The following is a 15,943-nucleotide window of genomic DNA, read 5'->3' as shown; positions in this document are numbered from 1 at the left end:
GCATTACTGAAAGAAATAATCCGAAGAATCCCCAAAGCTTGCCTAAAGCAGCAGTGGGAAAGTAAGCAAGGTCCATGAGGGTGATTACGGAAACGGACCAAAACACGGGACGACGCGTACCCGCTCTTAGAGGGACGCACGATAAAACCACAGCAGACACCGAGTCAGTTTAAAATGCTGGCGGTGTCACCTGGTCGTGAGGACAGACCATGGCAAGTCTCCGACACCAGCCCCCGGAGCACAGCCACGTCCGGAGCACTGGGAGGAAGAAATCCGGCTGCAGACATGAGCGTCCTGCAGTGACGCTCGTGGCCGGCCATGGGCCCTGCAGAAAGTGCGCCTGCACAGGCACGCGAGAGCCCTCTGTCTACACTCGCTGAGAGCTGGAGACCGCAAACTGAAGCAGCCAGCTCCGGGAGAAGGAGGGCGACAGTGCGGACGGACAGCGACGCAGCCGTTGCAATATCTGAGTAAACCCCGCAGCAGAATATTAAACCAACGCGCAGAAGCTGCGGTGCAGCGGACGGGGAGTTGCCGCTTCGTGGGCAGTTTGTTTAGGAAGACAGCTCTGGAGACGGACGGTGGTGATGGGCACACGGCTCTGGAGATGGACGGTGGTGATGGGCACACAACCATGGGAATGTACTTAGTGCCACTGAACTGTCCGTGTAAAAACGGGTGAAACACGGAATTTTATTTTTTCAAATGGTCCCAAGAAAGGACAAGTTGCAGGATGGTATTTATAGGATGATAGTATCATGTACAGTTTTAAAACGTGGAAAACAGTGGTTCGTGGAGTTGTAAATACGGAGTGAAGTACAGAAACAGCACGGGATGATAAACACGTTGGTATTTACCATCTTACTTGCGGTCTCTTCTTAAGTGTCCCAAATCAATCCTACACACAAGACTGGTGACAGAGGGCATGACATTTTAAAATTTAGACACAAGCACTCCATGATGTTTTGGGTGTTTCTATCTCGATCTTGGGAGGTAGGGACGGTCATTAACCCCATCTTACAGATGAGAAAGCCGAGCCCCGTGTCCGCTACTACACAGTCAGGAGGTTGTAGGAGACAGGATTCAAACCTAAGCATGTTTTGGAATCCCAAGCTCACAACTACCACACCAAGACTAATCGCTGGGAAACAACTAAATACACACCAAGAGGGGAGTGGGTCAACGCATTCTGATCACGTGGCAACCAACACCGCGGTGGGAGCTGGGAGCACCGTGGTGGGCAAGAAGCCTAGACCTTCCACGTTCCTGAGCCGGATGTAGGCACTGTGGGACATAAACCAGGCAAGGGGAAGGAGGGAGTCATGGAAGGCTGCCAACAGCAAAATTAAACTGTTAAATCCATAAAGTAGGCAAAATTAATGTATGGTGACAGAAGTTGGTATTTTCAATAAATATTTTAATTGTGGCATTATGGATAAAGAGCACAGTTGTAAAAGTACATATGGTATGATCTCATTTTGTAAGTAAAATACACACACATACACACGCCCCCGAGTTAGCGCTCCGGAAGACACACAGCATTAAGTGCTTTTTATCTTTAACGTCTGGTGGCGTACGAGTCATTACGGTACTACCTATTTCCAAACTGGATTTTGGCAGGTATGCTTGGACAATTATCTGATGAAAGGAAACACCTTTAATTTCTTCATTAAATGCTGCCGCTCTTGGTTCAGAAGGTTCACATTCGTTACGGGAGGATCTAGAGTTCGCTCTCCACGTCTCGTCCTCCCCACCCGACGCACTACACAGCGGCATCTACACAACTCCCTGCCGTCCACTTCCTTTCGACATAGCGTTGGAGACCAACTGATAAACCAAGTTTCTTTTTCCTCGTACCTTAACCCTCTCCTTTTCTCTCTCTGGAGCCTAACTGCTTCTCTGAACTGTAGGTCACCTACTCGTATGGAGCTGCACCAGACTTTACCAAATTCTTCCAGGCTCGCTCTCTCCACGTTCCTCATTTCGAAAGCTTCGACACTGGTTCTCCCCAAGGCTCCTTCTTCGCTCCTCTCTAGACGCTCCTGAACAAGCCCACGCCCTGCTGCCTTCGACCTACCAACCTACTGCCACAGGGAGACTGTCCCGTGGACGTGCTCGCACACTAACGCGGCTGAGGCCCCAGCCGTCTGGGCAGTGACCCGATGACCCGATGACCGGATGATGGACGCCACAACACGAACCCAAAGACCCACCATGCTCGTCTTTCCCTGACACAAGCTTGGGTAGAGGTCGGGGCTGGAGGAAACCTATTTACTACACACTTCCTGGCCCCAATTTAACTCATTTCTGTCACTACGGCACACTGTACATGCTGGTGACAAATCCAGGCTGTCACCTATGCTTCCAACCAATGGGCCACAGAAATCAGAGGTTCCCACGACCCTTCTCCCACAGATTCAGTTAATTTGCAAAAGCAGCTTACAGAACTCAGGGAAACACGCATATCTGCCAGTTTATTAATGGATACAGATGAGCAACCAGGCGAGGAGATAGGTGAGATCTGGGAACCAGCCCAGGGACTTCTGTCCCCACGGAGCTGGGGTGTGTTACCCTCCTGGTGTGAATGTGTTCACCAACCAGGGAGCCCCCCAAGCCCCCGACTAGGACTTTTATGGAGGCTCCTCACATAGGTCTGATCAATTATTTACTCCATTTCCGGCCCCCTCCCCTCTCTAGAGCAGTGGGGAGAATTAGCAGAACATTCCAACCTTCTAATCAGCTCAGGCTGTCTGGTGACCACCCTCAATCTAGGAGCCACCCAGGAGCCCACCCGGAGTTCCCTCATTAGAACAACGATGGTCCTTGTGGCCTTACCACTCAGGGATCTACCAGGGCTTTAAGAGCCTTGTGTTAAGTCTGGGGTCAAAGATGAAATATTAATGCTCCTTGTGTTCTTACCACTTAGAAAATTACAAACGTTCTAGGAATTCTGTGCCAGGGACTGGGTGCAGAAACCAACATACAAATAGTTTCTATTATTGCACACCGAGATGGGAGACTAAGCTGTCCTTAACAGGAAGATCACACAGAAGTATCAGTAGCACGGAAACATGCCACAACCTGAGTTTAACAACAAAAGCAACATATTAAATTGAATGATATATATAAAAAAGCACTCCCCAAAGGATTAAATGTTAGTTGTCTCAAGGTCCTCAATTTATAGGTAACTTCTTTCCTTGCCTCTTTATATTTCTCTTTACTTTCCCCAAATTTCCATAATGAACACATAATGTTTTTATGATTAGGGATAAGGAAGTCAAATATTCAATGTTTGTTTTTCAATCTGCAAATTGTGGGCCACGTGGATACCTTGATATCTAAATATTAGACACAAAGCTATGTCAACGTGTACTAAGCCCTTCTTAACCATGAAACAGCATCAACTCCAATAACATCAGGTCGGAGCACACTCAGATCCGCAGAAAGAGTGTTAATGTTCACGTCTGATATCCAAGAAAGTATAATGCAGAAAACTGTTTTTGTTTTTCTTTTCAAATATGAGGTTTCAAGCACATCGCTATTATCACTTGTCCTACTGGATCTTCACGCTGGCGAACAGCGTGCCGGCAGAAACGCGTCTGGTCACGCTGCCGACAAAAGTCTACTGCCCAAGGCAGGCAGTGCTGTCCTATACAAGATGGGTTTCTCTCTTTTCAGAAAAGGACTGTTTGACAAGTAGCTATTGTGGGCGGAAATTGAAGCTAACACATTTTTGCTGGTTATCTTGATGGAATTGCTTTTTAGCTCCCCATACTCAAGTACTAATATATTTCTCTCCTCACATTTGAAACGGAACATTCTGGAAGTGTAAACACTATACTTGCCAAGAGTTAAAAAAAAAAAAATCCTCCTACCTTCTTCTACTTTGGGTTGTATTAGTTCACAAATAGGCTGAAAATCTTGGGACAAATCAAATTTCTCTGTTTAAAACAAGTAACAAGGGGCGCCTGGGTGGCTCAGTGGGTTAAGCCGCTGCCTTCGGCTCAGGTCATGATCTCAGGGTCCTGGGATCGAGTCCCGCATCGGGCTCTCTGCTCAGCAGGGAGCCTGCTTCCCTCTCTCTCTCTCTGCCTGCCTCTCTATCTACTTGTGATGTCTCTCTGTCAAATAAATAAATAAAATCTTTAAAAAAAAAAAAAAAAAAAAAAAAAAAAAACAAGTAACAAGTAACAAAAAGTACTAAAAGCCTAAACAAGTACAAAAGATAATAGTACAGATGTACAGATGTTCTAACTAAAACATCTGAGGGGCGCCTGGGTGGCTCAGTGGGTTAAAGCCTCTGCCTTCGGCTCAGGTCATGATCTCAGGGTCCTGGGATCGAGTCCCGCATCAGGCTCTCTGCTCAGCGGGGAGCCTGCTTCCCCCCTCTCTCTGCCTGCCTCACTGCCTACTTGTGATCTCTGTCAAATAAACAAATAAAATATTTTTTTAAAAAATCTGAAAAGTCACTCTTATTTAGAAGTTTTTATTTAAAAACTCAGTGATACCAGATTACAGTCTGACCCTACCTGGTAAGAACAGTTACAATGTAAGTGTTCTATTTTTGAGTGTTAAGCAGCAGTAAAACAGACCTTTAGATAGTATCTACTGTATCAATGATATTAGATATTCAGGAGGAAATAAGACAGCTGTAATTTAAGAAAAGTTTTCAGAGCTTCCTGCCACAGATAACAGATAACAGATATTCTTTCTTAAATGGCAATGTTAACAATACAGTAACAAACAGGGACTCTAATTACTACAAAATGCTTGGACTGTGGCTGCCCTGATCTGCCAGCAGACAGTTTCACATTTTTGTAGGCAGGCTCCACAGCCAGCATGGAGCCCCACACCAGGCTCGAATTCACGACCCACGAGATCATGACCTGAGCTGAGATCAAGAGTCACGGATGCTGAACCGACGGAGCCACCGAGTGCCCATCTGCCCGGCAGATCGTTCAGCAGCCCAGGGAAACCTTTCCAACCGAGTTACATGGACACAATAATGATGCTGTGTGTAAAAAGCTCACAGGTTAGAAAATACTGCAGGACTTCAAGTTACTGCATTACTCTCAGTGAGTCAATCCAAAGTACTCAGAATGGAAACGGACATGCAAAGGCTTGCGACCTCGAGATAAGAATGCGTTTTGTGGACAATTCTGACCAAAAGAGAAAAGAAGCAGCTATTCAGCCAATCTAGTAAAGCGCACTTCTGGTCCTCCGCAGCTGACTTGGAACACAGTGCGGCCGACAATCTCAGATGCGTCCTATGATGCTGGCTCCTGCTGGCTGCCTCCTACCTAAGCACATCCCCACTTGCAGGCCACGCAGCTCCCGGCTCGGCTGCAGGTAAAGGCCACGGAGCTAAGCGTGGAGTCCAGAGACAGAGATTTTAGGAGCCCACGAAGCACCCAGCCTGCCTGCCCTATAAATCACCCACCAGCTTTGTCATTTATAAAGAGTCCAAGACGGATCGGAAACCAAGCGCTGATTCCATGCTGCCTGAAAAACGTCAGCCTTAATCGCCAAATCACCAGACATAGGTATGGATTTAACTTCTCCAGCACAAAAGTGGGGAGGAGGAGTTTTCAACATCTGAACAGTCCAGAAACGTGCATGTACATCTCAGCACTGGAGTCCGTTAGGTTTCCACCCATTCATGCCTCTAAGGATCACTGCTAAATACATTAAGTGTGCTGCGCTCGACCCCATGTGCAGCTCAGACAGGAGCGGGAACCCAGCTGCGCTCGACCCCGTGTGCAGCTCAGACAGGAGCGGGAACCCAGCTGCGCTCGACCCCGTGTGCAGCTCAGACAGGAGCGGGAACCCAGCTGCGCTCGACCCCGTGTGCAGCTCAGACAGGAGCGGGAACCCAGCTGCGCTCGACCCCGTGTGCAGCTCAGACAGGAGCGGGAACCCAGCTGCGCTCGACCCCGTGTGCAGCTCAGACAGGAGCGGGAACCCAGCTGCGCTCGACCCCATGTGCAGCTCAGACAGGAGCGGGAACCCAGCTGCGCTCGACCCCGTGTGCAGCTCAGACAGGAGCGGGAACCCAGCTGCGCTGAACCCCGTGTGCAGCTCAGACAGGAGCGGGGAACCCAGCTGAGGAGAAAAGCGGTGAAGATGAAACAAAAGAAATGATGTGTGTTTACCGATACCAAACCCAAGGAGAGAGACGGGGACAGCGATCTGCCCCTGGGGAAGGCTTCACACCTGAAGTGCTCATGACGCCGAGCCCCGCGGGTCACAAAGAACTACTGCAGGTCAAAGACACGGAAAGAAAGGGTGACCCAGGCTCCAGGGAGGGAACCCGAGACTCAAGAAGTGGTGGGCCATCGGCAGGAATTTCGGCCTTCTGAGGCTGGACAGAGAAGGGTAAAGTACGTGCCGGGCAAAGGAGAGAGAGGAGGGATGTTCAAAATGCAGATTCTCAAATCCTACGAGGAATAAGAAACTAATTTTTGGAGGTCCTGCGGGGCTTCCCGTGATCTGCTGTGTTTGGGTAAAGTGTCGAGAACTGCGGGGCCAAAGCGAGAGGACAGGAAGGGGGATTTTGCTACAAGAGAACAACGGAGGCAGGACTAACAGAAAATACCAACTATCGAGATATGGGGTTAATGGAAAAGAAGAATCAGAGGGTGACGTGAGGTCTGAAAGAACAGGAAAGTAAGTATGACGTCAGAGAAGACATAAGAACGGGTAAATGTGGGCTCCTGGGGAGCTCAGTCAGTTAAGCGTCTGTCTTCCTCTCAGGTCATGATCTCCCGGTCCTGGGATCGAGTCCCACCCGGGCTCCCTGCTCAGTGGGAAGTCTGCCTCTCTCTCTCTTCTGCTTCCCCTGCTCTCTCTCTGTCAAGCAACTAAATAAAATCTTTTAAAATAAAATTAAAAAGCAAAAGAAAGAAAGGGCAAATGTTGGCAGAGAAAGCCCAAATCTAGACATTCTGAGGTTGCATTCCCTACTGGTAGGAAATTTGGTCTTAGAGATTCAAGAAAATTAACCTCCTATTTGAACACATACAATATTTGCCGGCACGTCTTCTAGGGCTGCTACGAGCTGGCTACTTTGCAACGTTTTATTAATTAACTTCGGGACTGTGTCTCTGTCTCCCTAAATACGTGAAGGGCAAATTATACATATAAGGCAGAGTGCTACAAACTTAAGAGGAACTCAATAAATATTTACTGAATAATGAAAGTAGAAGGCTAAACAAAGGTTGAAGGGTTTATTCTTTATTTATGATTATGATTTTAAAAAGCAAAGGAAAAACCCTCTTCTCCCCATCCTTTCTCTCTCTCGCTCTTTTAAAGATGTCAACATTCTTACCTTTGCTGCCAAAGCTGTTAAGCTGTCGAGGAATCTCTGCCAGAAATCCTTGAAGAGCGGGCGGTCGATTCTCTTCAGGCTATCTTTGGTGCTACCATCCACACTGACATACAGCTGGGTAACTGGTTTGAGGTTCCTTTGTAATTTAAAAAAAAAAAACAAAAAACGGGGAAAAGTTATTTCTGTGTCAGGCTTTTGTGATTCACAGCCTACAGGAGATGGGGTAATCAAGCACCGCACAGGTCTACAGGCTTCTGCCTCTCCCAAAGGACTGAAGAAACGATTTTCATAACGTGACAGAATGGGCCGCCAGCTGATTATGTCTAACAGTGACTGGATGCCATTCTTAAGAAACTGAAAGCATTCAATTCCTTAAAACTGGCCCCTCTTCAAACCCTAGCTTTTAGTGGAAAACAAACAAAATGAGATCTAGCTGCAGGTCAGGCACCATGAGCCCAGGGCAATTGGAAGGGGTCCCAGACTTGGGTTTTGCCACGAACTCTGCCACTCAAGCTTTATACAGCAGAAATGCCGCAGCCGCGTTGGGTCTGTGCTCACAGGCCACCTTCCATCCCCAATTCACTGAGGGAGAAGTTTTCGAAGGACCAAGAAACAACCCCAAAAACTCAAACCTTCTTTGAGCCTCATCTATGCCTTGGAGAGCCAGAGTGGGTTTGAAGTTCAGCCTTGTGGAGGCGAACGAAGGCCCAGTCAGGGAGCTTTAAGCCATGTGGAGCTAACACAGCAACCAAGCCTTACAAACCATACCTCCAAGAAGACTGTGTGCGGCAGGTTAGGCTCTGTGCCTTCTTGATCAGTCTCCTGAACGCCACTCACTCTCCACTACTCAACCTCACGGACTCATCTCATTAAAGTCATTCATTCTTATCTAGTCTACTTGGTAGTTACACTTAAAGTCCAGACCACATGCTTTCCAAAACCTTCCTGTTCTCTCTTCAAATGGGTCCCATAGGGGCTCCTGGGTGGCTCAGTCGGTTAGGTATCTGCCTTCGGCTCAGGTCATGATCCCAGAGTCCCGGGATCAACCCCCACATGGGGCTCCCCACTCAGTGAGGAGTCTGCTTCGCCCTCCAACTGCCCCCTCTCGTGCTCTCTCTCTCACTCTTTCTAATAAATTAAAAATAAAAAACAAAAGAGTCTCATAATTCATTTCCCTTTAATAATGCTTTGACCAAATTCTTCACTATTAGCTTTCCAGAATTTGTATTTACCCCCAGAATTTATTTATGCATTTTTTGCTTCAAAGTCTATGCACTTTTAAAAACTGAAATATAATTCACATGCCATAAAATTCACCACCAAAGTGGTTTATGTTTTTGTATCTATCAGTATCAGCCTAATCAGTCTCTGAATGTTAAGACCTCGAAGGGCAAGAACCATATTTTTTTTAACCCAGCCAGGCAGGCAGGTCCGTGTAGCTACTTTTTACTCGATATTGTTGACTTGGGCTAACCTAACTTTTTAGGGCATGCAGGCCAAACCGATGCTTATAATGATCTGGTTAGTGACATATGGAAAAATCAGAAGGGTCTAAACCCAAAGTTATTAAGAGTGGAGAAGCTCTGACCGAAGTTAAGAAGTGATTAAAATACTGGCAAACTCATTGCTTTAATCCGTCTCCAACACTGGCGTACAAAGGGAATCCTTAAAAGTTCAATCCTGTGTCACGACTGAGCAAAGGACATCAATTACTGAAAATGAAAAACAGGAGCGTCCTGTAATGGCACATTCGGTCTCATCACCCCTCTTGCTGGGAGCCTCCTTAATAACAGACAAGCTATGCTACCTTAACTGGGCTTTATGTTGTACAGAAAATAAAAGTAGAAGAGACTGTTTTAACGGATACTGCTAGCTATCATTATCTGATACTTACAGGACTTTGTCATAAAGCTGCCTAATGCAAAGTGGGGACTGGCTTGACCTTTCACTATGCCTTCATAACTACTTGAGATTATAAACAGTAAATTCCAAAGGTCACAGTTATTTAAAAACTTCCCTCACTTGCAAAAAAGGAAGCCCTGGACACTAACAGTACCAGTAAGAAATTTCAGTCGAACTAAAACCTGAGATGCTATGATCGAGGAAGTTTGTACATCTCTTACCAAAGAGCAGAGGAAGCATGAAGAGGAGGAAAAGTCCCTGGGAATTACAGAGCTTATTCCCAAGGGACTCAAAACATGAAAAGTACCTTGGAGAAATATTCTGAGCCTCAAGGATCTTACGTCTGCCTTGGATTGGCCCCTATTCCCCAGGACAAGCAAGAGGTTCTCGGCACGGCCATTTATCTATCACTATTCTATACAGAGATTGCATCGTTTTCGTTCCCAAAAAGCAAGAGTATGTTATAACCTTAAAATAATGATAATAATTTGTGTGTGACAGTCTCACAATGCTGCTGAGAACAATTTAAAAGGACAATAAAATAAAAGGGAAATACAATCCTAAACCCCATTCCCAGTGAAAATACCCAGTGAATCTTGGTGAGATTATTGTGACGATCCTTCATCCTGCTCATTTAAATCTGAATTAAAAACAATCATAAATACAAATGCGCTGACAACTGGACATAAAAATCCCTCTTCCTTTTTTGCCTCTCCATAGAGATTAGCAGGCCACTGGCTTGGAAGGGAGAATGAGAACCAATCTCTACAGCAAGGAAAAAAGGAAGAGATTTATGTTTGTAAGAAATCAAACGGCTTAGAGAGTAAGTTTGATGTTCCTACTGAACAAAACATAAAAAAATAACAGAAGTGGTCCAAACATCAATAGCATTAAAACCAGAATCTGGGCTGTTAGTTGTGGCCGAATAATGCAGGAGGAGAAGAGGAGCATGACGAAGGGGAAGGATTTACCGAGAATTCGTCAGGTGCTGGGTGCTCTGTGCTTCATCCTTCTTTTTAGTTCATGAAAACTTCACAGTAAAACAACACGGTAGCCGCTACTTCTACCAATTTTAGACACGATGAAACTGAGACTCAAAAGGCTAAGTAGCTTGTTGGAGAATCCACAAGTATCAATACTGACACCCAAGCTGAGATGGGACCCCAGAGCCTGCTCCCCCAGCCCCGCACCGCAACGCCTCCCTCAGAACGGTCAGTTCACAGACAGTACTGGCTGGCCCTTTGTCAAGGAAAGCCTCACAGCAGTGTTTCTCCAAGTGTGGTCAGGACCACCCGTATCAGAAGCACCTGCAAACTCAGGTTCTTGGGCCACTCTCAAGACTGAATCATCTTCTAGGAACAGAGCCTTAGAAAGTGTACTGTTGTATTAGTTTCAAGAACTTCTCCACATCGATCAAGAAAGTTGAAAACACAAATAAATGGGAAGATATCCCATGTTCATGGATCAGAAGTATTAATATGGTGATAATGAAAATGTCTGTTAACACTCAAAGCCATCTATAGATTCAGGGCAATCCCTACTAAATTCCAATGATCCTTTCACAGAAAGAGAAAAAACAATCCTAAACTTCCTACAGTACCACAAAAGGCTCTGAATAACCAGAGCAATCCTAATGAAAAAAAGAACAAAGCAGGAAGCATCGTACTTCCTCATCTGAAACTACAGCACAGAGATACAGTAATAAAAACAGTATGATGTTAACACTCACATGAAAACATGAATGACATTAAAGCAAACAGACAAATGGAACAGAATCAGGAATCCCGAGATAAACCCATGTGTATACGCAGTCAACAAGTATTTGACGAGGGAGCCAAGATCACTCAGCATGGAAAAGACAGTCTCTTCACCAAATGGTGCTGGGAAAACTGGGTATTCACATACAAAAAATGAAACTGGATCCTTGTATCACTCACAAAAGCTAAGTCAAAATGGAGTAAAGACTTAAATATAAGACCCCAAACCGTAAAATTCCTAGAAGAAAACACAGAGGAAAAGTCTTTCACCTCGGTCTTGGCCACAGTTTTTGGATATGACGCCAAAAGTACAGGCAACAACAATAGAAAAACCAAACAAGTGGAACTGCACCAGATTAAAGAGCTTCTGCACAACAAAGCCAGAGAGGCAACCTCCAGAATGGAAGAAAATCTCCACAAATCGTATGTCTGAATCAGGTTTCATATCCAAAATACGTAAGGAACTCCTACAACTGAAAAGCAAAAAACCTAATCTGATGTTTAAAAATGGGCAAAGGACTAGCGCAGACATTTTTCCAAAGAAGACATGCAAGTGGCCAACAGGTGCTTGCTTGAAAAGAACCTCAACATCGCTCGTAAGCAAGGAGATGTCAATCCAAGTACCAGCCCCATGGGGGATGGCTCTTCTCAAGAAGACAAGAGAGGACACGAGCGATGAGGATGCACAAAGGAAAGGGAACCCTGTGCACTGCTGGTGGGAATGTAAATTGGTACAGTCACTATGGAGGCTCCTCAAAAACACTAAAAACAGAAATACCGTATGATGCAGCAATCCCACTTCTGGGTGTTTATCCAAAAGAACGAAATCAGTATCTTGAAAAGATATCTACATCCCCACGTGTACTGTAGCATTATTCACAACAGCCGAGACATGGACACGTGTCTGTCAACAGATGAGTGGATAAAGAAAATGTCACATTATTCACCCATGAGGAAAAAGGAAATTCTGTCATTTGCAACATAACAGATGAACCTGGAGGACATTATGCGAAGTGAGATAAGCCAAATACGGAAAGACAAATGCTGCATGAACTTACCTGTATGTGGAATCTTTAAAAAGAAAAAGAAAGAAGACATTTTCGATTAGCTGTTTTCTTCCCTGTGTATGGGCCACCACACTCTCACTTGTCTATTTCATGATTTTTTTATTTTTATTTTTTATTTTTTTAAAGATTTTATTTATTTATTTGACAGAGATCACAAGAAGGCAGAGAGGCAGGCAGAGAGAGAGAGAGGGGGAAGCAGGCTCCCCGCTGAGCAGAGCCCCATGTGGGACTCGATCCCAGGACCCTGAGATCATGACCTGAGCCGAAGGCAGTAGCCCAACCTACTGAGCCACCCAGGCGCCCATATTTCATGATTTTTTTAAATAAACATTTAACATTTTAAATAATATTATGCATGACTCTGTGTATCAGATACCTCCCAATGCAGGCCTGCTGTTTTTTATTTGTTTGTCACTGTTTTTGTTGTTATTGAACTACTGTGGTAAATTCTGTAATTCTTTCCTGCGTTTAGCCTGCTTGGTTAGCTCAGTAGTCTGCTAGTAACCGGCCAGAAACAGCCCTAGTGCCTTCAACCAGTAAGGCTCCCACCTCTGCTGAGGCTTCTGTGTGTCGGGGCAAGCGGAGGCAGGCGGCTGACAACTCTGCCTCAGTTTGCCTAAGACATCAACATCAGGCAGGGGCGAGAGAATAAAGCCTTGTCACGTCTCCCTGGCAGGCCCGGCTTCTACCTTCCCAGGAATACACAGGAGCTTTTCAAAGTTCCCTATGAACGTCTCATTCCCCAGCTTTTTCTTTAATCTCTTCAATGGGCATCTTGCTTGCCCCAACCACAACCGCTGCCTCGGGCAGCTGCGAAATTGAACAGTTGCCTATAACTGGCCCTAACGAGAGCCCACCCCCACCCCGAGAAAAGCTTCTTCCCTAGGCAGGATGAGTGACTTCAATAAAGACAAGCCCTGTGCGTGGGCTTCCAGGGAACGGCCACAGAACTCACGTAATGACAGTTCTCGCTCTGTTCCACCTCCCTTCCCCCGGCTGCCAGGCGGCTGGTGTTTCCTGGGGCTACAAGCTACTGGGTTTAGGCTACTGCAGCGCTGGGGGAGTGGGGATGGACTAGGACACATTAAGACACCACGAAGCTTAGGACACGAAATAGGACATATTAACGCATCACAAGACTTACTGTCCCCATTGAGATTCAACCATTTTTCTAGAATAAATGCTCCTCACACTGTTGTGTGTCTTTGGTTAAGAAAAAGTTGATTCTGACCATTTTTGCTAGTGTTCTCACTGCTTTTATGGAGCAGCAGGTTCTGAAGGTCTGTACTCTGTTACTCCAGCTGACATCCAACCTTAAGCTTTGTTTCCAGTCCCCTCACTACCCATCACAGTATTTTCGACTTCCACTGCGACTTCTTGAACCCATAAGCGAATCAGAAGTACACTGATAAATTACAAACATACTAGAATATTCTATTAATCTCTCCATGTTGATTTATAGTGTGATTCCAGGATGTTCAGGTATCATGCTCTATACGAGTTCAATACTTTGTTGAAACTTGCTATAATGCCCAGCATACGGCCATTAGCTGATTAGTCTGCAAGCAAATTCCATGCTCTTGAAAAAAATTATATGCCAAAGTTTCTGGCTCCAATGCTCAATTTCTGTGACACAGGATAAATTTGTTGATTTAGTTGTTCAAATCTTCATTACTGCTATTGCTTTTAATTTGCTTCTTTTAATAGTTTGAGAGAATTACGTTAAAAACCTACTATCTCTCCTCATAGTTCTTTCAATATTGAGATCATGTTATTGTGTTTACAAGTTTTAAATTGCTAAATTCTTTTATGTTCCCAGTGGGTTTAAAATGTTATTATTAAGAAACATCTACCTTATCTCAAGTAACGATACCTGTCTTAAAGTACGCTCTGACCAAATTATTACTTAGCCTACCTTTCCAAAAGCGAAACTTCTAAGTGTTTTCACACATTATCTCATATACTCACAATGCCACTATAAGATGGTCATGATTATAAAATCTGTTCACAGGTTAGGAAGCTGGGCCCCGAGAAGTTACTTTCTCGGTGTCACTAAGACAGCAAGAGATTCAGTTAGGATTCAAACGAGATCTCTTTTAGACCAGAGCCCAGCTCTTAACACCTTAACACCTTAACACCTTAACTATTTCCTCTTTTTTAGCCTATCTAGACCTGCATTTTTTTTAACGATCTTATTTATTTACTTATTTATTTATTAGAAAAAAGGAGAGCATGAGCGGGGGAAGGAGTAGAGGGAGAGGGAGAGGCAGACTCTCTGCTAAGCATGAAGCCCGATGTGGGGCCTGATCCCAGGACCCTGAGGTCACGACCTGAGCCGAAGGCAGACACTTCACTGACTGAGCCACCCAGGCGCCCCTAGACCAGCATATTTCTGAAAGGTACTCTATCAACTCACAGACACAAGAGAAGACTATATTTTAAACTTAACATATTTACTATAAATAAAACAGGCTGGGAGGGGAGAAAAGCTTCTACTGAAAGGATCAGGTGATGTTTATAATCCTCATTTCACTGGAAGCTATTTTCTGTAACCTAAAAAATACAAGAAAACTATTTGAGCTAAAAAATACACGAAAACTATTTTTATTAAAATTCATGCATTTCTTCACACGTTCACTAAACATCTAGTATGGGAAGAGCTATCCAATTCATCACCGCCCAAGGCGAGGACCTCCGAGGTCTGCTTTAACAAGTGTCTCACTGCGGGGCACTGGCCTCACAGCCCAGAGCAACCTGGGAAGGAGTAACGTGGCCTGTGCCAGCAGAACGACAGCGTGATGGACCTCCCTGGCTGCGGGGTGGAACGCAAACACTGACTGTACAGAATTACAAGGGTCCTAAACTCACTTGTCCATAGGGGCCAAGAATATAGTGTGAGTCAAGCAAGCCACTTTTTTTTTTCCTTTTTTTTCCCCATTTTATTTATTTTTTTCAGCATAACAGTATTCATTGTTTTTGCACAACACCCAGTGCTCCATGCAAAACGTGCCCTCCCTATTACCCACCACCTGTTCCCCCAACCTCCCACCCCTGACCCTTCAAAACCCTCAGGTTGTTTTTCAGAGTCCATAGTCTCTTATGGTTCGCCTCCCCTCCCCAATGTCCATAGCCCCCTCCCCCTCTCCCAATCCCACCTCCCCCCAGCAACCCCCAGTTTGTTTTGTGAGATTCAGAGTCATTTATGGTTTGTCTCCCTCCCAATCCCATCTTGTTTCATTTATTCTTCTCCTATCCCCCTAACCCCCCATGTTGCTTCTCCATGTCCTCATATCAGGGAGATCATATGATAGTTGTCTTTCTCCGATTGACTTATTTCACTAAGCATGATACGCTCTAGTTCCATCCACGTCGTCGCAAATGGCAAGATTTCATTTCTTTTGATGGCTGCATAGTATTCCATTGTGTATATATACCACATCTTCTTGATCCATTCATCTGTTGATGGACATCTAGGTTCTTTCCATAGTTTGGCTATTGTAGACATTGCTGCAATAAACATTCGGGTACACGTGCCCCTTCGGATCACTACATCTGTATCTTTAGGGTAAATACCCAGTAGTGCAATTGCTGGGTCATAGGGTAGTTCTATTTTCAACATTTTGAGGAACCTCCATGCTGTTTTCCAGAGTGGTTGCACCAGCTTGCATTCCCACCAACAGTGGAGGAGGGTTCCCCTTTCTCCACATCCTCGCCAGCATCTGTCATTTCCTGACTTGTTAATTTTAGCCATTCTGACTGGTGTGAGGTGATATCTCATTGTGGTTTTGATTTGTATTTCCCTGATGCCGAGTGACGTGGAGCACTTTTTCATGTGTCTGTTGGCCATCTGGATGTCTTCTTTGCAGAAATGTCTGTTCATGTCCTCTGCC

The 15,943-nt window shown here is 45.2% G+C and overlaps 1 protein-coding gene across 1 annotated transcript in view; it reads right to left on the bottom strand.

The window, feature by feature from the left end:
• The window catches only part of LOC123934211 (S-adenosyl-L-methionine-dependent tRNA 4-demethylwyosine synthase TYW1-like), a 200,662-nt gene that overhangs the window by 70,087 nt on the left and 114,632 nt on the right, over nt 1-15,943 (bottom strand). The window contains exon 13 of the mRNA XM_045994245.1: nt 7,328-7,463. Coding sequence (XP_045850201.1) covers nt 7,328-7,463 — 136 coding nt within the window. The remainder of the gene's footprint in view (nt 1-7,327; nt 7,464-15,943) is intronic.

The sequence above is a fragment of the Meles meles genome, chromosome 21 (assembly GCF_922984935.1).
Source record: "Meles meles chromosome 21, mMelMel3.1 paternal haplotype, whole genome shotgun sequence".
In the NCBI taxonomy this organism is placed as follows: domain Eukaryota; kingdom Metazoa; phylum Chordata; class Mammalia; order Carnivora; family Mustelidae; genus Meles; species Meles meles.
The sequence above is the reverse complement of the archived record's forward strand: the minus strand, read 5'-3'. Positions and strand labels throughout refer to the sequence as shown.